At 42.8% G+C, this 24,065-nt stretch overlaps 1 protein-coding gene across 5 annotated transcripts in view; it reads left to right on the top strand.

Moving 5' to 3' along the window:
• The window catches only part of ABCC5 (ATP binding cassette subfamily C member 5), a 45,508-nt gene that overhangs the window by 16,538 nt on the left and 4,905 nt on the right, over window positions 1-24,065 (top strand). For 3 of the 5 annotated variants that reach the window (XM_082223874.1, XM_082223873.1, XM_082223875.1), the window contains exons 6-27: window positions 3,922-4,155; window positions 4,939-5,112; window positions 5,909-6,056; window positions 6,482-6,630; window positions 7,098-7,205; window positions 8,704-9,054; window positions 9,905-9,976; window positions 10,339-10,463; window positions 10,782-10,854; window positions 11,222-11,425; window positions 12,032-12,175; window positions 12,373-12,475; window positions 12,972-13,156; window positions 14,299-14,445; window positions 15,681-15,810; window positions 16,862-17,015; window positions 17,130-17,258; window positions 17,426-17,612; window positions 19,099-19,188; window positions 20,253-20,442; window positions 21,575-21,734; window positions 22,885-22,963. In XM_082223874.1, the coding sequence (XP_082080000.1) occupies window positions 3,922-4,155; window positions 4,939-5,112; window positions 5,909-6,056; window positions 6,482-6,630; window positions 7,098-7,205; window positions 8,704-9,054; window positions 9,905-9,976; window positions 10,339-10,463; window positions 10,782-10,854; window positions 11,222-11,425; window positions 12,032-12,175; window positions 12,373-12,475; window positions 12,972-13,156; window positions 14,299-14,445; window positions 15,681-15,810; window positions 16,862-17,015; window positions 17,130-17,258; window positions 17,426-17,612; window positions 19,099-19,188; window positions 20,253-20,442; window positions 21,575-21,734; window positions 22,885-22,963 (3,336 nt within the window). Of the gene's footprint in view, window positions 1-1,666; window positions 3,158-3,921; window positions 4,156-4,938; window positions 5,113-5,908; window positions 6,057-6,481; window positions 6,631-7,097; window positions 7,206-8,588; window positions 9,055-9,904; window positions 9,977-10,338; window positions 10,464-10,781; window positions 10,855-11,221; window positions 11,426-12,031; window positions 12,176-12,372; window positions 12,476-12,971; window positions 13,157-14,298; window positions 14,446-15,680; window positions 15,811-16,861; window positions 17,016-17,129; window positions 17,259-17,425; window positions 17,613-19,098; window positions 19,189-20,252; window positions 20,443-21,574; window positions 21,735-22,884; window positions 22,964-24,065 lie in introns of those variants that run through there. The other 2 variants (XM_082223876.1, XM_082223877.1) reach the window with 2 other exon arrangements.

Below are 24,065 nucleotides of genomic sequence, written 5' to 3'. Positions count from 1 at the left end.
TGGAGTGCTGGTACTAAATCACTTCTTAAGATCTGTAGGAAACAGGGCTCAGAGGATTCTGCAGAGCTAGTGTTGTTCGACTTCTTTGAAAAGGCAGTCGGATAGGTTATCCTTCTGGTGGCATGATTGGAAGACTGTAGCTGCTACTTGTAGGTGGTAATGAAGATGCAGCATGTAGGACTTGACATTCACAGCATTTTTTTTTTGTCGCCTGTTTGTTGCACGTGCTGTGCAAGATTTACTCTTTAACATCTTGACTAAATCTATTCTCTACAAATTTCCCTTGAGGAGTAGGAGCAGTGTTATTGCTTGTAGTACACATTTCAGTGTGCTGTTAAGCGGGATGGTTCAATGCTTGGGTAAGTACAGCTGAGGTTAATGTTAAAAACAGTCTTGTCTTTTGTCTCTCTCTTTTTAAAAATTTCCAAATCCCACTCATTTTCTTAAATCTCGAAAGTTTTCTTGCGTTCCTTGTTAAGAAGGGAGTAAGTAGTTTTTCTTGGTTTTCTTTGTTCTGTTTTGTTTGTTAATAGCTGGTGGTGGAACTTTGAATCACTTGCAAGTGGCTTTATTTGATAATGCTTTTAATTGCCAGTAAGAATGAGGTTTAATCAGAACAAGCTTCCCCCAAGAAGAGCTTCTGTCATTGTTTCACTACAGGGCCCTGTGGATGCTCTTACCTCTAGCATAGAGTCGGTAGCAGAGTTGTCCCTTATGTCTTTGGACTACATGATTCCAATCCATCAAACCAAACTGCAAGACAGGAAGGAACTGAATAGAATATACTCTGTGCAGGATTAGGATGTACCTAATCTGTGCACATCCTCCCTTACTCAGTAACCTGTGTTCTCTGAATGAAGAACTCTATTAATTGACTTTGTTGTCTGGAACAAGAGAGGAATCCTTACTACCTCACTACTTTGAAACCTAATTGCTGTTTGTGCTGAAATATCAGTGGTTTTTGTTTTTAAATCTTTTCATGTGAAAGTGGTGCTTGAAAACAGAGCACCCAAATTACCCTTTTGTATTGCTAAGTAAAGATGAGCCATTTTTGCAAATTGCCATTCTCAGCAGTAAACATGGTATGCTAATGGGAAGCAGCAGTTCTTAAAATTCTTAAACATAGAGGTGTTACTGTCCATAAGTTCCTTGTATATCCAAATGTGCAATAGTCTGCCCCTCCCCCTTTAAAGTATATTTTGTAAAAATTTCTTTCCTGGCACTGTTTTCAGACTCATGTTAACCCTTCATCCAGTTGAGACAACATGGGTTTGTCTAATGCCTGTAGAGCTCAGAATGAGATGTAACTTTTAAAAATATGTTCTGTTGTGGGGGCTGCTAAGCATTTCATGTTCAGGTTTGCTCAGTCCTGCCAAAGGTATTAAATTTGGGTTTGGATGATGCTCAGAAGCAGCTTTTTCTCTTTGGAAGAACAGCAAAAGTTCCTGTTGCAGTGAAGTGCAGTTTGATTCCTCATTTAGTTTTTGAAGAAGGTGTATTGTGGGGTGTGGGGAGGGGGGTTGGTTGGAAGGGGGAGCTATTTGAGGTAAGCCTCCAACTCTTCCAGTTCAACTCCAGCCACAGCTTCCTTTGTGCTGTAAAAGCTGGATGCAGCTGGGGGGGATTTTTCTCTGTAGTGGAACCAATGACAGAAGCTGTTCTTTAGAATTTCCAGGATGGCTGTATTCTGCGATCAGAATGAGACAGTCAAGCTGGGCAGAATCCAACGCCAAGATGAAAGGTAAGGTGACGTTTATTCATGGGAATGCTTAAGATAGTCAGGCAGCTAAGGGCAGCTATTTCCATGATAGTTTTCAGAAGTAATTTCCCATACCTCTGCTAGTTTTGGTAGCTATAATTTTTGTACAGTTTTATATGATGGTATTCTCTTCATTGCTTTAACCAAAAACAATGTTATAAGATTGAAAATGTTGTCATTTTCCCTCTTAATATTGCTATAACAACTTTCTTCAAATCAAAGTGTAAGCAACATTTCTTATTCTACACTGGAGTTTCTGATTTCGTGTGCAATAAAAAGGAACACTCTAAATTAGGGAAGAAGAGAATTCCTTCTGATGTTGCACATGCTCTGCTAGAGACTTTCCCCCCTGTACCACACCTGTCAGTGTGTTGTAAGGTTTTGGCTCAGGAGTTATTGGCTCTTCCACTGACTCAGCTGCCTTTGTAGGATTGAATGCTAGGAAAGAAACAAATACCTTCTTGCTTAAGTAACACCAAGCCAGCTGCTATGTCTTGAACATGAAGGATGTAAAGCAAGGCCAATGGAGGAGAAAGCTGGCTTACATAACCTTGAAACATGAGCTGTTGCACTTTGATCAGGAATTTGTATAAGGCTCTCTTTTTGTGCTTTTAATGGTCACTTTGGGAACATGATGGACACCTGGCTCTTAACATGTGCTCGTGGAAGTGCATGGGAGAAATGCTATACAGTTGAGTTCTCGATTATGACATTCAGAGTTGACTACCTCAGGACTCACGTGCTTGTTCTGCCTCCATTTTTTAATCTGTCACTTGATGCTGGGCTTTAGCGGCTATTACCTTTGCTTGAAGCAGTGTGCGTTCGTTTCCCATCCATTCTTGTGTTGCACAGAACTCTGATTTGCAAACCTTAGTTTAGTCAAGAGGACTTCCTGCGGACTCTGAAAGCCTTCCCAAACCGCTGCCTTGGTTTCAGATTTTTGTGGTTGGCAAAGGTACTTCAGCTCTGATTAAAGAACCCTAAACGCCAGCATCTGTAGGCATCGTTGAAAAAGTCCGACTGGGAAGCCTTATTGTAGTAGAGCTCTTTTAAACTAATCACGAAAGCCCACCTGGCCTTGGAAGTCTTCCTGACTAGCCACACAAGTTTCGCTCTTCCTCGGACTTTGTGAACAAATACTGGCTCTGCTTTTTCATGTATCGTTTAAATTCTGTGTGTATGTGAAGTTTTAACTTGGTTTTGTGTTGGAAGCCAGACTGTATGTTGGATTCAGGCCTTGTATAACCTTTCCTTGTGTGTGCAGATTTGTATGTTTTCCACAGCACCTTTCTTTTCTTTTCTTTTGTACAGTGTTTGTGAGATGTTTTTATCCATTTTAATATGGTGGCACTTTACAAAATAATAATAAAGTTACTGCTTCCATTTATTAGTACTTAATATTGCGATGAACGTGAGTTGTGTACTGCACTGTGCCCCTTGGTCAGCACACGCGATGGGGGACTCGTGCTCTGGTGCTGTTTCCCTCTCTCTTTGCAGGTGGTGTTTGAAATGTGATTGCCGAGGTAAAATTGTTTTTGTCTTTTGAGGGGGGAGGCCGGGGTGGAGTGGGAGAAGGGTTGCGTTTTTTTTTTTTAATTGTTGCTATCGCCTTTTTTATTTTCTTGCTTGTCCTTTTCTTTACTATTAAACTGCTGATGTTTATTTTCAGGAATGTTTTGCAAAATGTCCTTCTCACACTCTTCCCCAGTTCAACTGTAGGTACATTTGTTCCTTTTTATCAAATAAGCACGTTTGAAACAAAGAAATAAAACAGGTCTTAATGTCATGTGTATATCTTTTATTTTTTATTTTTAAAAAAGATGTGCTCAGTTTTTGCATAAGTACAGATTACTATAAAGAATATGATGATGGATTGCTTTCAGCTAACTGACAGATTTATGTTAAGTTAGATTACCTCAAGGAGCAGGATTTTCTTATAAACCATTGAAAAATTCCAAATTATTTCACTTGCGGAATTTTAACTTTACTGCTTGTTTTCAGCATGGATTATTTAATAGCTGTGGTTCCAAAGACTTCCAATCAACAATACATGTTTCTTACTGGAAATGAAGTAGCTCCTTATTTCTAACTTAACATAAAACAATTAAATGGTTCCTCTGGCACATTGAGGTGTTCATGCATGTTTGCATTTCTCCCTGTAGGCCTTTGTTGTGAAACACCTCCTTGAATACACGCAGCAAACGGAGCCCAACCTGCAGTACAGCCTCTTGTTAGTTTTTGGCCTCTTAATGACAGAGATAGTGCGCTCCTGGTCCTTGGCTTTAACCTGGGCTTTAAATTACCGCACTGGGGTCAGACTGCGTGGAGCTATCCTTACCATGGCTTTTAAGAAAATACTCAAGCTGAAAAATATCAAGGAAAAGTCTTTGGGAGAGGTAGGCTGAAAGGCATCCTTTTGCCGTTGCAAAAAACAAAAATAGCTGGGGGCGGGGAGGTGGGAGTGGGTGGTGTGGGGATGCCCCCACATACTCAGAGTAACCTGCAGTTCGAGTCAAGCAGATACAACCCCCAGCTGGACAGTTAACTCAGGCAAGCAGTTTATGTAGAGGGCTCTGTGTGTTCATAGCCTTAACCTGTCCCAAGTGCCTTCTGATAACATGCTGCTTAGTCATTATCTGAACTAGTCCTGGTTAAAGTAAAGCCAGGAAGAATAACAAGACTTCTGAAGGTGGGAAGCAAAAAATGGTCTGCTGTGCTTGCTTCAAGGAGTGTTTATCTGCAAGTGCCTTTGCTCTTGCAGTTCATCTTAATTGGCTTGGTGTTGGGTTAGGGGCAGACTTACCTGGAAGGCCAGCATCACCCATATGAATCTCTCCAAGCTATACGGTTGGCCCTTCCTGGCCATACAATTGATGGATATCAAGTGCAGGGCTTCTTCTGCAGTGGTACTCAAACGGGGAATTCCCTTGCTGGGGAGTTTTCTTTCCCCACCTTTGGATCTGAACAGTCATTTGGAGTTTCTTTCTTTCTTGCAGTATTGCTCCATAGCTGCCTTTTAGTGTTTAATTTTATTAAAACAAAATGAATTAAATTGTTGTTGTACACTGCTTTGAATGCACATGTGCAGAAAAGCTACCTGTAAATAATAGGAGTTAAATCTTCTGAGGATAATGTGCGTCTCTTCTCCCTGGTCATCTTTCATTTGCATTGTGTTTCAGCTCATAAACATGTGTTCTAATGATGGACAGAGAATGTATGAGGCGACAGCAGTGGGTAGCTTGTTGGCTGGAGGTCCTATCGTTGCTATTCTTGGCATGGTTTATAACGTCATCATACTGGGACCAACAGGTTTTTTGGGATCGGCAGTCTTCATTCTCTTCTACCCAGCAATGGTGAGTAGGTGCCTATCTACCTATGAGCTGAAGGTGTATTTAGGAAGGAAAGGTCAGAAAGTCTGCTTCAATCAAATGTGATGCGTTTTTTTATATGAGTAGCACTTCCTTTGTGTAAAGGAAAAAGCGTGTCAGCTGCATGTTGGTGGTCGCATATGAAGGTCAAACACTGATCTTCTTTGCTAGATGATACACAGAAATAAGGATCAATTACAGTTGTGGTAAATCTGCAAAAAAGTCAACCACACAAATAGATATGGCTCCCAATGCTTTTTGATGAAACTATTTAGGGAAATGTCTGTAAAAACCATGAAGTCTAAAAACATATATTTTTTAAAAAATACCCCATGTAATATATTTAGTAAATACACACTATATAATGTTAATCATGTTGCACACAGTACATCACATACAATATCTAAACAGTGTTTTAAAACTACTGCAATGACTGACATATAAAAACGTAACCCAAAATTGTTTTCTAAAAAAACCCAGTCTTCTGAATAATAATACTGCATCTAGAAAGTTGTAGCTTTAAGCAAGAGAAATGAAATGTGGTTTGTTCGTGGCAGACTTTGTTATTTCCTTTTAATGCTCCCTGCCACTTATCCTGTGTCTGGATGCTTTCAGATAGCCTTCCTTCCTTCTTGGGCAGCAAGACCCCTAGAGATGAGAAAACCACCATTAAGTCACCTTGCACAGCCCTGGTGAACTTCGATTAATATGTGTTGTTTGTTGTTAAAGGTGATCCTACTGTGTCTGCTCTTGGGTTTTATGGTGTCTCTTTTCATTGCAGATGTTTGCATCCCGCCTCACAGCTTATTTCAGAAGGCAGTGTGTGTCTGTAACCGATGAGCGTGTCCAGAAAATGAATGAAGTTCTTAATTACATTAAGTTCATTAAAATGTATGCCTGGGTCAAAGCCTTCTCTCAGAATGTTCAAAGTGAGTGTCAGTTTCCTTTCTCTCCACCTCCCAACAATTTGGCAAGAAAGAGACCTTGCTAGATCATTTAGCACTCTGCTTCGGCTGAAACCTGGTCATGACACTGGAAACTTCTTTCTCACTGTTGTTGAACTTGTATGGCTGCTTGTAATGAGAGAGCCAATCTGCATTCATTCTTGGGATTGCTAGTCTTAAAAATGACGCGCTCCAGTGCTGGGCATTTTAAAACCTAAAACATAGGCATATTATTTGTCTTTGATATTAGTACTTATCTATATCATCATTTTGTTCCACGATAAGTTTAGTTCTGGAACATATCTGTGATGTCATGACTGAAAGTTCTCTAACTAACATGGAGAGCTTCATGCATGTGCTGCATGTTCTGCTTGTCTCATGTGTTTTGCGGTTGTGTTCTCTATTCTCAGAAATCAGAGAGGAAGAACGCAAAATCTTGGAACGTGTTGGATATGTCCAGAGCATCACTGTAGGAGTGGCTCCCATAGTTGTAGTCATTGCCAGTGTGGTGACCTTCTCTGTTCATATGATCCTTGGCTATGATCTAACAGCAGCTCAGGTAATGTTAACTTCAGACATGGGAATGGGCAGGCTGGGTGGCTGAAATTATCCTTTACCTGCTTCTGGTCTGTGACGCTTCTTCCCATTGCCATTACATTGGGTGGAGAGAGCTTTCCTCCACCTTGGTAGTTGAAAAATCGGGGGTGAACAGATAAAAGCATTAATTACCAACTTTAGGATCCAACTTCTCCTATCCTCAAGGGCCTTGGCAAAATTGTCTCCACCTGTCAGTGGAATGTCAGCAGTGCAGGTGCACAAAGCACTTCAAAGGGGAGGTTATTTCACAGGGACGGGGCCACCACAGAAAAGGCCCTCACACGCACTTCTCTCTCTCTTCCCCCCCTTCATTAGGGGCTGGGGCTACAAGCAGGGTTTCTTTTGCTGATGTTAATGCTCAAGCAGGCTGATACAGGAGGAGGCATCCTTTTAAATATTGTGCTAAAACTTCTTCCATTTGTGTTTCAGGCTTTTACTGTGGTTACAGTATTCAACTCAATGACCTTTGCGCTGAAAGTCACACCTTTTTCTGTGAAGTCTCTTTCTGAAGCATCTGTTGCAGCCGACAGATTTAAGGTGAGCAGTCGCAACCTTGCTACTTTAGCTCCTTTCAGCCCAAGAAGGGTGTGATGTAGACATTATTGACTTCTCTTGAAATTGCAAGATTGGCCATTTTACTGTAATATACTGACTCAAATCTTAAAGTATGCACTTACCTCCATTGTAAAAAGTGAGTGTAGGATTGCATCCTTCTTAAGCATAAGCCTGTAGAGAAACGTGGACAGCATGTCATACATGCATTTTCAAATGTGAGGATTTCAGGCTACTGTAAGGAATATAGGTAACCATAATAGTTTATGGTATCAGTTGGTTGCTTAGAACAGTGACTTTCAATCTTCAGAAAACCATATCTGTTTCTTCTGTGGAATCCCTGTGAGTTGCAGGAGATTCTGTGGCTTATTTTAGGATGTTCAGTCCTTTGCAGTAGAGAGCTGTCCGGGCTGCTAGACCTCACCATTGTCCTGTGTGTGTTGAGAGTGCATATCAGAACACAACCAGGATGCACATTGCAGCTTGGATATACCACACCCTCCCCTTTTTCTCTGGGCTTCTAGGAGTTTTTGGCTGGAGCCCAGCTCTTTCCCCAAAGCCAAAGCCATTTTACATATGTATGTATATATACATTTTATATGCATAAATGGCTCTTGGATCTTTAAGCTACTGCCACTTGAACATTCAGAAATTCCTCAAGCAAGCTAGCGATTTAGCCCATTTTAATCATTTTTAATTATTTGAGAGAGCAGCAGCAGAATCATTACAAAAAAGATACAAAGAGGAATCAACTGAGTTTTGCTCAGAGTAGAGTAGACCTAATTTAGTAGTCCAGTGCAATTCCCATCATTATTTCTGGGTAGGGAATTGGTATCTGAGGGAAAGGTGCATATTGGTTGGAAATAGCGGTTTAACTAACTGGAAACTGCTTGGTTTTCATTTTATTTTTCTGTGCTAAACTGTTTGACAGATATTGTGGAACCTAAGACTATATGTGTATATGGATGTGGTGGAAAACATGATAAAGAGCCTGTGTACTATCCTCAGAGTTTCTTGTAACTTGTCAAATTCTTAGGCAACTGAATTTTGTGCAGGGAATTCAGCCACCACCCCCCCGAACACTGGCTAAGAAACATTTTGCATCCCTAAGTCTTGTGGTATTTCTAATGAGCAAACCTTTCCTCTGCTTCCTCCTGTCACTCTATGTCATCCTCCAAACCCTGAAATGCAAGATGAATGGGGGGGGGGGGGACGGACGGACAATATTGAACCTAACCATATTTGTGTCCAGAGAATAGTGACTCTGCAGAAGACTCTCTGTCTGAGAACCACCACATTCATGGCTAGCCAGGCCCTTTTGTGGACCTGGAGTTAGTTTTCACTAATGAGCTACCTTTTGCTCTTCAGCTTCCTTCCACTGTATAGCCTGATGTGTGTTGCTGCGTGAGTGTGCCGTAGGCTTGTCCCCTTCCAGTCTTGACCAGGTGTCTCATCTTTGCACCTCTCTCACAACTCCTATCAGAGTTTGTTTCTAATGGAAGAGGTTCATATGGTAAGGAAAAAACCAGCCAACCCACACACCGCCATAGAGGTGAAAAATGCCACCTTGGCATGGGAATCCTCCCATGCCAGTGTCCAGAGCTCCCCAAAGATGACTCCTAAAATGAAAAAAGACAAGAAAGAGAAGGGCAAGAAAGAGAAGATGAAGTTGCAGCAACGCGAGGGACAGCAGGCGATGCTAGCTGAGCAGAAGGGTCAACTCTTAGTGGACAGCGACGACCCGCCAAGCCCGGAGGAGGAGAACAAAAATGTCCATCTAGCAAATGTCCGGCTGCAGAGGGTTCTTTACAATGTTGACCTGGAAATCGAGAAGGTGAGGAATCAAAAGTCTCTCTCCTTTGCATCAGAACTTAAAAGGCTGTGTTTTGTGTTTGCGGCAAATACAGTTTCAGTACATCAGTGCAATAATACACGTATTAAGTCCTGAAAAGAGGGCCAGGCATGCTACAGAGCTGTGACCTACTATATAGCCCCACAGGAAGGGTCCATGTGAGTGCTCCTATAGGTTTTCACACATAAACACCAGTGCTGTGTATAATAAGCGAAAGGCTAAAGTGACTTCTCTTCCACACAGTGTGGAGCCAGTGGCATAGTGGTTAAGGTGTTGGACCTAGGACCCGGGAGACCAGGGTTCAAATCCTCACTTGGCCATGAAGCTGACTGGGTGACCTTAGGCCAGCCGCTCACTCTCAGCCTAACCTACCTCACAGGGGAGGAGGGGAACTAGATATGCCACCTTGAACCTATTGAAGGAAAGGTGGAATATAAGTGTATCTAAATAAAAATTTAAAATGCAAAAACTGATGCTGCAGTCCTGTGCATGCTTACATGGGAGTAATCACCAATGTGCATAGAATTGTGCTGGTCGTTGCTTTGAGTTTACTATAGTTTGAGTTTTGTGGAAGTTGTTTTGTGGCAAGTAAGTCCAGAAAATATTGGCAACTTCCTGGCAAGGGAACTGATGTGACACTAAAAATACTAATGTTGAGGGCAGCCTTCTCCGGTACTGCAGATTTCTTGCCTCCTTCCCTCCCCCTCTCTTAATTGTATAATCTAATATTGCCAGTGATTCCTCTCCCCACCCCTTGCACTTGTTAAGATTGCTTCCTACCATGAAATACTATTTCTGTTAGAATAACATTTCTTTTTACGGTCTAATCTAGGGGAAACTTGTTGGCATTTGTGGCAGCGTGGGGAGTGGGAAAACCTCGTTCATTTCAGCCATTTTAGGGCAGGTGAGAAACAATCTCATGTTTTCTTATTTTTTCACACTGTCTGTTTTGCTGGCTCTGTTTGCATTCTGCCTGTGAGAGGAGCACGATCTCTGTGCCACCAGCAGTTGCATTTTGCTCAATGTACCTTTAGTCCACATGATAAATAACTTATCAGACCTCAGACTTGGATCATAAACAACAAGCGAGGCATGCTTAAGATCTTAAAAAGTTTTAAATAGCTATGCATGCTGAACTTGAAACAAGCTATGCTTTTTTGTGCTCGAGAGGTTGAGCAGGGCAGGGGGGGGGAGTATAAGAGGGAAAACCTTTCCCATACAGATGTGGAATGGTATCATTTCTCGATTTTCTTCTGCTTGTTTCAGATGACTCTGCTGGAAGGCAGCATTTCTGTGGATGGAACATTTGCTTACGCAGCCCAGCAGGCCTGGATTCTCAATGCAACACTTAGAGACAATATCCTCTTTGGGAAGGAGTTTGAAGAAGAAAGGTTTGTAAGCTGTAGTGATATACTGACAAATTGCAAATGCTCAGCCTGGTCCAGCTTGGTGCGAGTTAAAAAAGATACTCCATATGTCCCTTTATTTCCGTACTATCATTGCATGCCTTCTGAAGCAGTTTTGTAATATGTACTGCCTGCCTTAGTCTGATTAAAAGTTTGCAATTTCTGGCCTTTGGTTTCTTTGGTATATTTGCTCTTTTTCTAATTTTTCATAGCTTCTTTTCAGTCCTTCCTTCCTCTGTTGCAGCTAACACCATACCTGGAAATGTTGCTGTTCACTGCTTTTTAAAAATGTGTTTTTTCCAGGTATAACACTGTGCTGAATGACTGCTGTCTCAGACCTGATCTGGCTATCCTACCTAATGGAGACTTGACAGAGGTAGGAATCTTGTTAGGCAGCCACTCTCCCAGGGCAAACAGCTCACTATAAGGCCAGGCACTCTCACACACCTCATTTTGGTGTACTGGTCTGTTGGCCATGTCATGTTCTCTTTTTGCCTTTGACTGCACTTACTTCCCAGGATTCACAAGCCCAGTGAGCTATAGCAGTTAGGTGGTTTGGCTCAAATGTGGAGGAAACATAGTGCAGGCCTTTGTTGTTTTTGGGCCAATAAACACTGATTCCCATCTTGCTGGGCTATCGTGCAACTTCTCTGAGGTCTTTGGAAGAAGGACAGGGTATAAATGTAATGTTTCATCTTAAGTGATAAAAAAGGAGATCCTTTAACAAAGCATCTTTAACTTAGATTGGTGAACGAGGCGCAAACCTGAGTGGGGGGCAGCGCCAGAGAATCAGCCTCGCTCGAGCTCTGTACAGCGACAAGGACATTTACATCCTTGATGACCCTCTCAGCGCCTTGGATGCCCATGTTGGAAACCACATATTCAACAGTGCAATACGGAAGCACATGAAGTCAAAAACAGTTCTCTTTATCACCCACCAGCTGCAGGTACACTTGTGGTTCTACCCTCAGCCTCTCCATCAGTTTGACGTGGGAAAAGTAAGTTTGGATGAGGGTAGATGCCGCTGTTGAGAGTAGCTGTTAATCTGTATAGCCCAAATTGCTGATCGCTCCACAGAGGGGAAAGGTAAGAGGCATCTTCACTATCTTAAGTGTAAGCGCAGAGGGGAAGGCAGCCAAGGGAGTCTGCAGAGAGAAACCAAGGAAATGCATCCAGAATTAAATAACTGCAGCCACACGCACAGTACACCTGGTGGTTAATGTGCAGAATAGGGAAATGAGGCTGCAGCAGTTGGGTTTTCAAGTTTGGAAAAATCTAGTGGATCATAAAACAGGGATGGGCATTTTAGACAGAAATAAACTGCTTTCAAAAAAACAGTAACGATGTTCTTCAGTAAAGCTGACTAGACACAGTTTCAGGATAAACAGATGGAAGTACTGTTTGGTGTAATTGTAATTAAACCTATATTATTGGGCTAGTTGCTTCATGGTATTGTGATAACCCATTAACATCAGGGAGGGGGAAATGAAAAAGGAATTTGGGCATAGCAACCTCACACAGTAATAATTCTCTCCCTGTGTTTGGCCTTGTAGTATCTTGTGGATTGTGACGAAGTGATCTTCATGAAAGAGGGTTGTGTCACTGAGAGGGGAAGCCATGAGGATCTGATGAATTTGAATGGTGACTATGCAACCATTTTTAATAACCTGCAACTGGGAGAGACTCCACACATTGAGGTATCTGTTACTACCTTTTCTTATGCTTGCAAGCCATTTGTTGCAGCTCTCATGGAAAGTGACTAGTCATTGGTTTTTTTTCTTGTGGATAGAGGAAGTTTCTACTGAGAACCGTCTCTGCAATTATCTTTGTTGAATGTGCTGTTTTGGAGTTAAAATAGGTTGTGTCCAATTCCCCCCATTTGTTTCCCCCCCAGATTAATTTAAAGAAAACCACAAACAATTCATTGAAAAGGCACCCAGATAAAGGCACTAAAACAGGATCTGTGAAGAAAGAGAAAGCAGTCAAGAAGGAAGAAGGTACCGTTTTCCACCCAGAAATGCATGCAAACTTACTTCTGCTCAAATGGAACTCTGGCTTAAAGTGATCTAGTCCATGAGTGTATTCTGTTTGGATTTAGTACATTCCAGATGGTTTTCAACACAGCTGACAACCTGGTTTAGGTGTGGAGGACCCATCTTGCCCTTTGGCATTTGAAGCTTTAAGTTCTTGTGTGCCACAGAGATGCTGGTTAATCATTAAACTTGCATTGAGTGATGTGAGGACCTGAATACTGATAGGGGTTGTCTTTATATGAGAGAACCTAGAGCAGAACTTAATTCTGACCCACTAATCATTTCAATCTATTTGTTTTCTAAAACTATATGCCGTGCATAGATAGGGAAATCTGTATAAGGAGGATGCTGAAACATTCACAGTACAGATAGCAGTCTCTGGGTCTTGCCTTGTTAGTCTGCTCACTTCTTGCTTCTCTGTCTCTCTCCCCCCCCCCTTCTGTGTATGTGTGTGTTTTAGGTCAACTCATGCAGCTGGAAGAGAAAGGCAAAGGTTCTGTCCCTTGGTCAGTTTATGGCGTCTATATCCAAGCAGCTGGAGGCCCCATTGCTTTTATCATCATCATGGCTCTCTTTATATTGAATGTGGGCAGCACTGCATTCAGCAATTGGTGGCTGAGTTACTGGATCAAGCAAGGCAGTGGGGTAAGAGCCAACAATATATTTGATTTGCTAGTGGATTAAGAAGAGATTGTCTTCATGGGATCACATGGTCTCTGCAGTCCTTTTAGCTGTAAATGCCAGGCTAGATCCTGCAAGGCATGTGCTCTCCCACAGAACTACAGGCCCACCTGCAAATCCTCCCATAACAAGGGTGAGAACCAGCCAGACAGCAGCTTTGCTAAAACACCATACTGTCAGTCAGTGGATCACAAATACCTGTCGTTTATAAAGTGTTTTCAGACATTCTGAGCGCTTTACATACATCGTCTTGTTGCAGCACAGTCAAACCTCGGTTGTCGAACGTAATCCGTTCCCTAATCCCGTTCGGCTTCCGAAATGTTTCACAACCGAGGCATGGCTTCCAATTGGTTGCAAGAGCATCCTTCACTCAAGCGGAAGCTGCGTCGGGCATTCAGCTTCCAAAAAATGTTCTAAAACTGGAGCATTTACTTCTGGGTTTTTGGCGTTTGAGAGCCAAAACGTTCCAAAATGGAGGCGTTCAGGAGCCGAGGTTTGACTGTACTTAAGTCTTGTAGGGTAGGTTGATATTACTATACCCACATGTTCCTTGTAGGTTGTTGAAATTTACAACAAGAAGAAAGTAAGTTCTTTGGGAGACGGGGTACTTTAAGCTTATAGCAATCATATGCAAAATGAGCTTAGAGAGCTAGTAATCAAAATTGTTAATAACTATTTCTAGGGAGGCTTTGATACTGGAGCAGAACCAGGTGGCTGAGAGACAGCGTCTGTTGGTCCAGTATCTAGAAAGAGCTAGGATAAAGAATGGAGAATGACAGATCTGTAAGTGCAATAATGTATACAAGGGAAAGTTTTTTTCCAAGATAATTGTTAGCCAAAGTAACTTTTTCTCAGAGGGAACGTGGCCTTATATTGTTGCAAGAACAAACTTGTGAGCCTGATTTGATGGTTTAATTAAATAATTGCTTCGACGTTAAAGTGCATATTTAGCTGTATTATCCTAGACTTCCAGAAGAACTCTAAAAATTCCACCAGCAGAGTTTCATTCGTAGAAATATAGAAATTCAAGGCTAATACAAAGTTTTGTCAACTGACTGTTCAACAGGGCAGATCTATATACTGTGTATGTTCTTGATTTTTAATAGAACACTACTCTCATGTTGGGAAATGAAACGGCTGTGAGCAGCAGTATGAAGGACAACCCACATATGCATTACTACGCTGGCATCTATGCGCTCTCAATGGGTATCATGCTGATTCTGAAGGTTGTGCGTGGCGTCGTCTTTGTCAAGGTATGTGTAGGTCTCCAGAGGCAGGAACAGAATGGCTTCTTCTTTCGTTTTGTGCAGCAGAGCCCAATGGCCAGGTTTACTGAGGTGATCTGGCTTTGTGTCGTATCGCAGAGGAATATTCCTTCATTTCCTTTTGGCACCTGCCTGTCAACCCATGATGTGTCAGGTGACTCAGATTCAAGGGAAAGAATTGGAAGCACACTCAAACTGGGCTACAAATGGAGATCCCTGCTGAAAATGGGATTTGCAGCCACAGCTGATTGGTGCTGGGCTGCCAAATCTGCTTTCGGTTGGGTTTCATTCCACTCTGGAGTTCCTGAGCCCAGGGGATCCCAGCAGGGTTTGTAGCCACCATTAATCTGCACCAACTGCCAACCTGACTTTGTTCAGGATTGCCTGTGCTTGGGAGCTGCTCTTGAGTGCAGTAAGCAGTCCCAGCAAGGTTGGCATTTGGTGGAAGATTTAAAGAGTACTGAATACAAGCCCCACTTTCCAAGGAAACATTGGATGCATCCTTTAAGGTTCCCGGTTGTTCATTTTCAGCTGTGTCTGCACCTGATTTTGCATACAATGTCAGGTGTGGAGCAGGTGACTTGGGGAAAATAGACTTGCAAGCTAAATGAGAACCCTGTTTGGCTTACCCATGGACTGAAGATTCTCCCTCCCCCTCAGTCCAGTTGCCACCACCCTAGTTTGAGTCATCCCAGATATCAATTAGAAAGCATTCCCAGCAGTGGCATAGCATGGGGGGTGCAGGGGGGCAGGCCGCACCGGCCGCAACATCTGGGGGTTAGGGTTAGGGCGCAAATCCACGGGTTAGGGGGCGCAAATTACTTGCCTTGCCCCGGGTGCTGACAACCCACGCTACACCACTGATTCCCAGGGCTCTCTGCACAGTCTGCTTTTTCTTTTGGAATCTTCGCTTCTTGCATTGTGAGGAAGGAAAGGAGTGATGCTTCCTTGTGGTTGCAGTAGCCTAGCTTCTTCTTTTGAAAGAAGCTGGTGGGAAGGATATTGAGAGATGTTCTGTCAATCTCCATTTTGAAGCCTGTCAGCCATGGATGGGAATCTGCCCTTCCAGATGTTGTTGGACCAACTCCCATGAGCCCCAGGCAGGTCAGGGATGCTGTGAGTTCATCTACATCTGAAGAGCTGTAGGTTCTGCAGCCTAGTTTTAAGTGCATATACCAGATATCTTTGTCTAATTCCATAAACTTCCTTTATTTTCATTGCAGGGGACATTGCGAGCCTCCTCCAGGCTCCATGATGAGCTCTTCCGACGGATTCTTCGCAGCCCTATGAAATTTTTTGATACAACTCCTGCAGGGCGAATTCTTAATAGGTTCTCCAAAGACATGGATGAAGGTAATTGGTCTCTGTTAATGACCTATACTTGGTCTCTGTAAGTGACTAACTTACAGAGTTTGGACTAACTGGTAACTGTGGAAAGGATGTGTTTCTGCCAGGGCAAGCTTTCTATGTGTAGATTCTTTTTTAAAAAAATTGGCTGACATTCAAGCATGTAACCCATACCCATGTGGAAAATAAATATACAAGAATAACTGCCAATTTGAAGTGGTGTGGTTCCAATAAGACTGTACCACATGCTTTTTTTTAGCATGTTGAAACACCCCCCCCCCCCGCCAGATGTTATGGAAACTTTTAAAAATGCATGTAAAATATGAAACATATCTATGACTGGTGGGGAAGAGTAATTTCTTTTATTTATTTGTCAAATATATACGCCACTCTCTGCCTCCCAAAGCAGCCCAGGGGAAGTCCTTATTGACTTTTTCTAGTATGAAAACTAGTGAGGTTTTAGAAATTATTTTTAATTAAATTTTCAATTTTGCAATTCCAAGTAAACATTTTACAAACGTTAAAATATCCAGTGACTTCCCTTCTTCTCCTTCCATGGTTCATTTTGCATATACATCCCTGCATATTTTACTATAACCATTCAAATCAGTTTTCCACTTTTACATCCATCAATTATTATTTTTTACTCTATTGAATTTATCTTAATGCTGCCAGCGTTTTCAGCTGTAAACAGTTATTTTCCATATATTCCATATATATAGCAAGGTTTTTCCCCCAAATGCATATAGATGAAAGGGGAGAGCATGGCTCCAAATGAAGATGTGGGTCAGGGTTTTCCCTAAAATGGCAGGTTGGTATTTCTGTAGCTGAACAAGCCTGGTTGTAGATATGGTGACACCAAGTTGTAGATATGGTGACAGCCAGAATTAGAGTTCTGGATAGATATGGCCTGGGTTGGAAGAATATGGTGGTAAGTTTCTGTTTCCTGGGTAGAAGTGAGACCTGAATTTCTGAAGGAGAGCTTTTACCAGATCAGAACTCTTTTTGTGTTCAGTCTCCTATGTGAAGACTGCCATCTCCGTCTATTTTTTTCCAGTTGATGTTCGCCTGCCATTTCAAGCGGAAATGTTCATACAGAACGTCATCCTGGTGTTCTTCTGTGTGGGAGTGATCTCTGGTGTCTTTCCATGGTTCCTGATGGCAGTTGGGCCCCTTGTCGTCCTTTTTATAGTGCTGCATGTTGTATCGAGGTAAACGCAACCGTTGTTCAGGGATTCTGCAGTCATGTTCCCCCAGACAGGTGACACGAGTAGTTTGCAGGGCCAGATATCTCGCCCTTCCAATTGATTCTTTTCTTTCTGCAGAGTCTTCATTCGGGAGCTGAAGCGTCTGGACAACATTACACAGTCCCCGTTCCTGTCCCACATCACATCAAGCATTCAAGGCCTCTCTACAATCCACGCATACAATAAAGGGCAGGAGTTTCTGCGCAGGTTATTGCTCTACTTCTCTGAAACACAGTATTTGCATGTTACTGGACTCCATATATACTGACTGCTGTCATTTGACTGCAGTCAATTTTTGGTGAAATTTCTCTGCATTTAAAACAAAGGTAAGCTACCTAGAATCCTACTAATATTTCTCATCATTTTCCTTTTAGATATCAAGAACTGCTGGATGACAATCAATCGCCCTTCTACTTGTTCAGCTGTGCAATGCGCTGGCTCGCTGTCAGACTGGATATTGTCAGCATTGCCCTCATTACGACCACTGGCCTAATGATTGTTCTCATGCACGGCCAGATCTCGCCTGCCTATGCTGGGCTGGCCATCTCCTATGCTGTTCAGGTAATGGCTTCCCTTCTGAAGTTTTCAAAATTGCATTTGAATCTTTGAACTCCAGGTGTAAGTAGAAACACCATTCTTGTGCAGTAGCAAAAATACATTGTTTGACCATATCTATAATAAAAGCTAAAAACTGGCCACCCTGCTTTGCCTCTGCCTGAGCCCACAGACATTGGCTGGATTGCTGTGATATTACATAATACCATGGAGCTTTTCTTCTTTTTTTGCATTTATGTTAAGGGTGACTCAGAAACCACAATTAATTCAGAATTCGGCTGCAAGACTGGTGACTGGGAGTGGCCACTGGGACCATATAACACCGGTCCTAAAAGACCTACGTTGGCTCCCAGTATGTTTCCAAGAACAATTCAAAGTGTTGGTGCTGACCTTTAAAGCCCTAAACGACCTTGGCCCAGTATAGAAGTGAAGTTACAGGGAACCAGGCAGAGGGCCTTCTTGGTGGTGGCACCAGCCCTGTGGAACACTGTGCTGTCAAGATGTCGAGGAGATAAATAACACTGCAACTTTTAGAAGACAGCTGAAGGCAGCCCAGTATAAGGAAATCATTAATGTTTGATGTTTACTTGGAAAGCTAAATTCACAAATACAGTGGTGCCCCGCAAGACGAAATTAATTCGTTCCGCAATTTTTGTCGTCTAGCGAATTTTTCGTCTTGCGAAGCACGAAATCCCATAGGAATGCATTGAAAATCAATTAATGAGTTCCTATGGTCAAAAAAAGGCCAAACAAAGCCAAATTTGGTACAACAACAGTTTATTAACTGCTCTTTAAAGTCACACATACTGTAAAGAGCAGTTCAAAAATTTAAGGGAAAATAAATTAACTTTATAAACAAAACATGTCTTTGTTTTTAGTCAAAGAAAAAAAGTCGTGAGATGTTTTCGTCTTGCGAAGCAAGCCCATAGGGGAAATTCGTCTTGCGAGGCAAATCGCGAACGGAAAAAACTTTCGTCTAGCGAGTTTTTTGTATTGCGAGGCATTCGTCTTGCGGGGCACCACTGTAATTCCAGGGGAAGAAGATTTAAATTAAGATGAGAAATCATAACCACTAGTCTGTGTTCAGAAGCTGTTTTTAATTTTTTAAAGTAAATAGTGTTTTTCATTTTAAAATGCCATTATATTTGAATAGAAAACACACCTTTGTGGTCAATTAATTCAATAGGCTACCAACACAGACTCTTATTACCTACAGATTAGTAGGACAACAGGAGGAAAGAGTAGGAATCTAGAATGAAATTGCTTTCTTTGAGGTTTCAAATAACTTTCTTTAGGTTAAATATAAGAGCCTCTTATAATTCTCATGTTGTTCTTCTACTGTTCTGGCAATAGTTCAGATTCCATATTGGTTCCTTGCATATCACTACTCAGCTTAATCTAAAATGTTTATCACCAGTCCTTAGAAGCTTTCTCTTTTAACATGCATTTATTTATTTTTTAAAGATAACATCCTTGTCTGTTTTGTCATCAGCTCACAGGATTATTCCAGTTCACAGTCAGGCTAGCTTCAGAGACAGAGGCCCGCTTCACCTCAGTGGAGAGGATTGACCACTATATCAAGGTACTCAAAATATTTTTCTATTGCTTTTACTGGTCTTAAATGACCTCTCTATAGAAAAGTCCCTCCAGCCATTTAACTGTGCTCTGTACTGGCTTAATTTTTACATGTATATATATAACACTTTGTCTTGATTTATTCTGTATCATTTGACTGTATTAATTTTCATTTCTTTTAGGAAATTTCATTAAAAGCATTAATGAAAAATATATTTTAAAAATTGGCTTAATTTGACACATTGTGACATGCCACCGTGTGGGTGGCATGATCATAAAAATGTGGAGGATTGTTGTTTAAATGAAATCACTTTACTTTGCACTGTGTTGGCACAGTGTAACTCTCGTACAGTATTGGCAACTGAGCTCCAGGAAGAACACTTGTCAAAATAAAGAAAGAAGGAATGTTCTTTTCGTGAAGGGGATGAGATCTTGTGATGGTGACTTTTCCCATCCATTTCAGGAAGCGTCTGAAATCACTGGGAGGAGGCGCCCCCTCAGTTTTGGGGGCTGTCAGAACTGAATATCAGTCAATCTGCTCTCAAAAATAAAATTTGGAAATACAACAGCAATATTCAACAGAGAGCTGAGAAAAGAGTTTGACAGAAGGTCACCTCTATGTCCTAGATTTATTCCCCGCATTGCCAATATTTATCCCCAAAAGTTTATGTAGTCATAATCCATCCAGTTTATGCAATGAGGAGGGGTGAGAGAGAATTCTCTGAGAAACCAATACCTTGGACAATAGCTGTAACTGAGACAGCTCTTTGCTCCAGAAGCTTCTGACACTTTTGTTCCCAAACTGGATGTAAGAGGAGCTGTCCCATCATCATGGGGCATTTTGCTTCCATGACTGAGGATTTGAGGGAAAGAGTGCCTTGATCTCAGTAAAAATGCTTCGAGGTCAGGAGCTGCACCATCTCTCCCATGCATGATGTGTCAGTTTCTGTTGAATCTTGCTTGTGTTGAAGAGTCAGTTACCAGCTGTAGTCTCTTATGAGAACATATTCCTGGGGCCACTGTTCTCAGCTGACACCTGACCTCTTTTTTTATCCTCTGCAACTTTCTAAGACTCTTTCTCTGGAGGCTCCAGCTCGGATTAAGAACAAGGCTCCCCCTCAAGACTGGCCCCAGGAAGGAGAAGTCATCTTCGAAAATGCAGAAATGCGGTATCGGGAGAACTTGCCGCTTGTCCTCAAGAAAGTGTCCTTCACCATCAAACCCAAGGAAAAGATTGGCATTGTGGGAAGGACAGGGTCAGGTAAGGACACATCTAGGCAACACTCCAGGAAGCTAAAATCCATCCCCATGTATCTTTGCGAAAGTGCTGCCATCAGTACCAATGAAAGCTGACTGGAGCCACCTAGTGGCTTATGTGTCTTGTTATTTTTGAAGAACACCCTGCACATTGGCAACTATATGCACCTGCACAGTTGACACACCCACTACAATAAAACTTGATGGTTTGGCTTCATTTAGTCCCGTTGGCCCAATCCTGCGGAATGCTCTGCCAGGAGAGATTCAGCAGGCACCTTCTGTGCCAACTTCTTGAAAACCTTTCATTTCTGCCAGGCCTATGCAGGCAGTAAAGAGCACATCTTTCCAAAATGGTTTGCTGATGTTTCTTTTTGTCTTTCTAATGCTTTTATTTTATGTTTGTATTGTTTTAAGTGACTTGGATATATATTAAGATATAGCAGTATGGAAATATTTTTTTATAAATAAATACAGTGGTACCTTGTGTTACGTACCTTCCCCCTTACGAATGCTGTGGGTTACGTGCTCTGCTAACCCAGAAGTAGATGCCCCTTGTTGCAAACTTTGCCCCGGGGTGCGAGCGGAAGTTGTGCTCCAGTGGCATGGCAGCAGCGGGAGGCGGCATTAGAGAAAGTGTGCCTCATTTTATGAGCGGTTTCCTGTTGCGAATGGACCTCCTGAACGGATTAAGTATGTAACTCAAGGTTCCACTGTATAAATAAATTGAGTGTCTTCTGGGTTCCTCCCAGGAATATGGCCTTTTCTCTGGTCAGAGTTGTTTTTATTATAGTCTTTTGGCTCCTTCACTCTCAGAATTGCAGTCAGAGGTGGCCATAGAACCTGCATTTTATTATTCTCCTCTCCTTATCCCATTTCACTTTTATATTATGTCTATTGAATTATAAGCCATCATGTTAAGCTGTGAACTGCTTGAAAGGTGGAATCTAAATTTATTAGGCAAATTTAAAAAAGTAACTCTGGCTGCTAAAAGGCTGACATGGCACCTCTAATTTTAACCATTCATGGAGTGAGTTTTTAATGTATTTGCTTCTGTCTGTTGTCTGGACTTGGACCATGACTGTGTGTTACAGAGGTCACCAGTTAACCCTTAATTCCTCCTTGCTTTTCCACCCCAGGGAAGTCCTCTCTAGGAATGGCTCTCTTCCGCTTGGTTGAACTGTCAGGAGGCTGCATTAAAATTGATGGAGTGAAAATCAATGACATTGGCTTAGCAGATCTCCGGAGCAAGCTGTCCATAATTCCTCAAGAGCCTGTGTTGTTCAGTGGTACCGTGAGGTTAGTTTCACCCATAGCCAGAGGTAGAAAAGAGCTTGCATCTTCCTCTCCCTCACTTGCCACCCTTCAAATGAAATTGCCTTAGCCACAATAGAAGGAGTTCCATTGCCTTGGGACATGGAGTAGTGATTCACTGCTGCTGTCTACTTCCACTGTCCCCATTTTGTTCCTTTTGTACGGCAAAAGGTAATTGAATTAAGGGTCTTAGTGCTGCTTAAATATTGACTCGATTTTCCTCAATGTGTTGCCCTCTAGTTGTTGTTGGACTCCAAAATCCCACCAGCCCCATGCAGCATAGCTCATGGTCAGGGATGATGGGAGCTATAGTCTGGCAGCAGCCAGAGGACACCAGGTTGGGAAAAGTTGGTTTAAGTATTCTGTGATAAATGGTTGCCATTGCGACTAACCCCCAGGTCAAGAACTTCTCCCCCATCCCACCCTCAGGTATCACTGATTTGGGGAGTGGGAGCTGATTATAATAATACCGTAGACCCAGCAGTGGGTTGGGCAGAGCCCAGCACTCTTATGAGGGATACAGATTTCCCTCTCTCCTGTCACCCAGTTGATAAGCCCCACTCCACAGTTAATCTGTGATTTCAACCGAGGAGGGAGGGTTGTGTGGCTCTCTCTGTGTGTAACTGTATATGGTGGCCACACCCACAATTGTCCTCTGTGGTGCAATGGGTCAGTGTGTCAGGCTGTTAACCAGAAGGTTGGTGGTTTCAGCCCACCCATTGCAGGGATTGGACTTGATTGACCCCCCAGGGTCCCTTCCAACTCTAGTTCTACAGCCCCTGGAGGGTTGGCCTTCAGGCCAATAGAGGTTCGCCACCTCTGCTCTAGACACTTGTTATTGGGAGCGCGCCTTAGTTTTACCTAACCTGTGTGAACAAAGATGGTTCAGTCTTATGGACTTCTAAGCCAGTGGTGCTGGCTGCAGAAAGTCACAAAAACATGTCCGCTTAGTATGGCATTAGAGCGTTGGGCAAAGTGGCTGGTTTGGAGTAATTCATCTTTGATTTTGGCTTCCTTGAGGTTGTCTTTTGAAGATGGCCTGATTTCTATGGTGCTTGTGTGTTGGCGGGTGCTTACATGCCTTTCGAGGAGAGAATTGGTGATCCTATCCTGTTACACTCTTTCCCTCCTCTAGATATAACTTGGATCCTTTCACACAGTACAGTGAAGAGCAAATCTGGGATGCTTTGGAGAGGACTCACATGAAGGACTGTGTAAGTAAGGGGATTGGTGACAGGGTTGGGGGTTCTTTAGCAGCCCAAGTGCAGCACCATGGCGATGGTTGCCAGTGTCACCATGGTCCCATTTGCATGAGAAAAAAGTTTTTCTAGCAAGCAGTCATCATCATCATCAACATCATCATAAATTTCTTATTTATACCCCACCCATCTGGGTACCCTTGGTCATTCCTTTAGGCATAGAGCAATTGGATAGGATTGACTGAAACAAGTCCTTTATCTTCTTTTGTAAAAGAAAAAAAAATGCAGGGAAAGCTAATAAGGTGCAAATTATCTGGCTTGAAGTTAAGAACATTTGTTAACTGGTCACATACCCTTGCTGGCTCTGTTTTTTAGTGTGAGGCCTGGCTCATATAAACAACTGGAAAATTAGGAGAAGGATAAAGGAGACTTGCACAGATGTGCAGTGATGCACATAATGGGGGTCAGCATAACCCATCTGGATAACAGCTTCTAAGGCAGTGTTTCCCAACCTTTTTTGGGCAAAGGCACACTTGTTTCATGAAAAAAATCTCGAGGCACACTACCATTACAGCCCCGTGACGTCAGCGCGCAGCGTCACGCCGGGAGGGACATGAATTGCTAGCAAATTACATAATCACCTCCTTGAGGGCTGGCTCATCTTCTCCGAAGGCAGAACCCCATTAATTAACAGCACAGACTCACACCATAGCCAAGACGAGGAGGGAAAACCTCAGTCATGCACAGTCATGCACATGTGGGGGCTAAATGAGGACGAAGACCGGGCAGAGAGCAGGGTTCAAATCACCCCACCTGGCCAGGACAATCCCTGGGTGCTCCCTTGGGCCACTCGCCTGACCCACCTCGCAGGGCTGTTGTTGCGAGGATAACACGGGGAGAACCACGCGCCCCCCCGGGAGCTCCTTGGAGGAGAAAGCGGGCGATGAATGCAATGCACGAAATATATGAGAGGCGACCAGGTTTTGCAGGTGAGTGCTGCTCCCCCCCAGCTCCCCTTCGCCCTCCCGGCTCTCTCTGCCGCCCACTGGGGACCCCCCTCACCTGCCAAATCCGGAGCGCCGGTGGAAGTTGCATGCATGCATGCAGGGCGCCGCGT

Source organism: Podarcis vaucheri, assembly GCF_965113315.1.
Source record: "Podarcis vaucheri genome assembly, chromosome: 5".
Lineage (NCBI taxonomy): Eukaryota > Metazoa > Chordata > Lepidosauria > Squamata > Lacertidae > Podarcis > Podarcis vaucheri.
The sequence above is the reverse complement of the archived record's forward strand: the minus strand, read 5'-3'. Positions and strand labels throughout refer to the sequence as shown.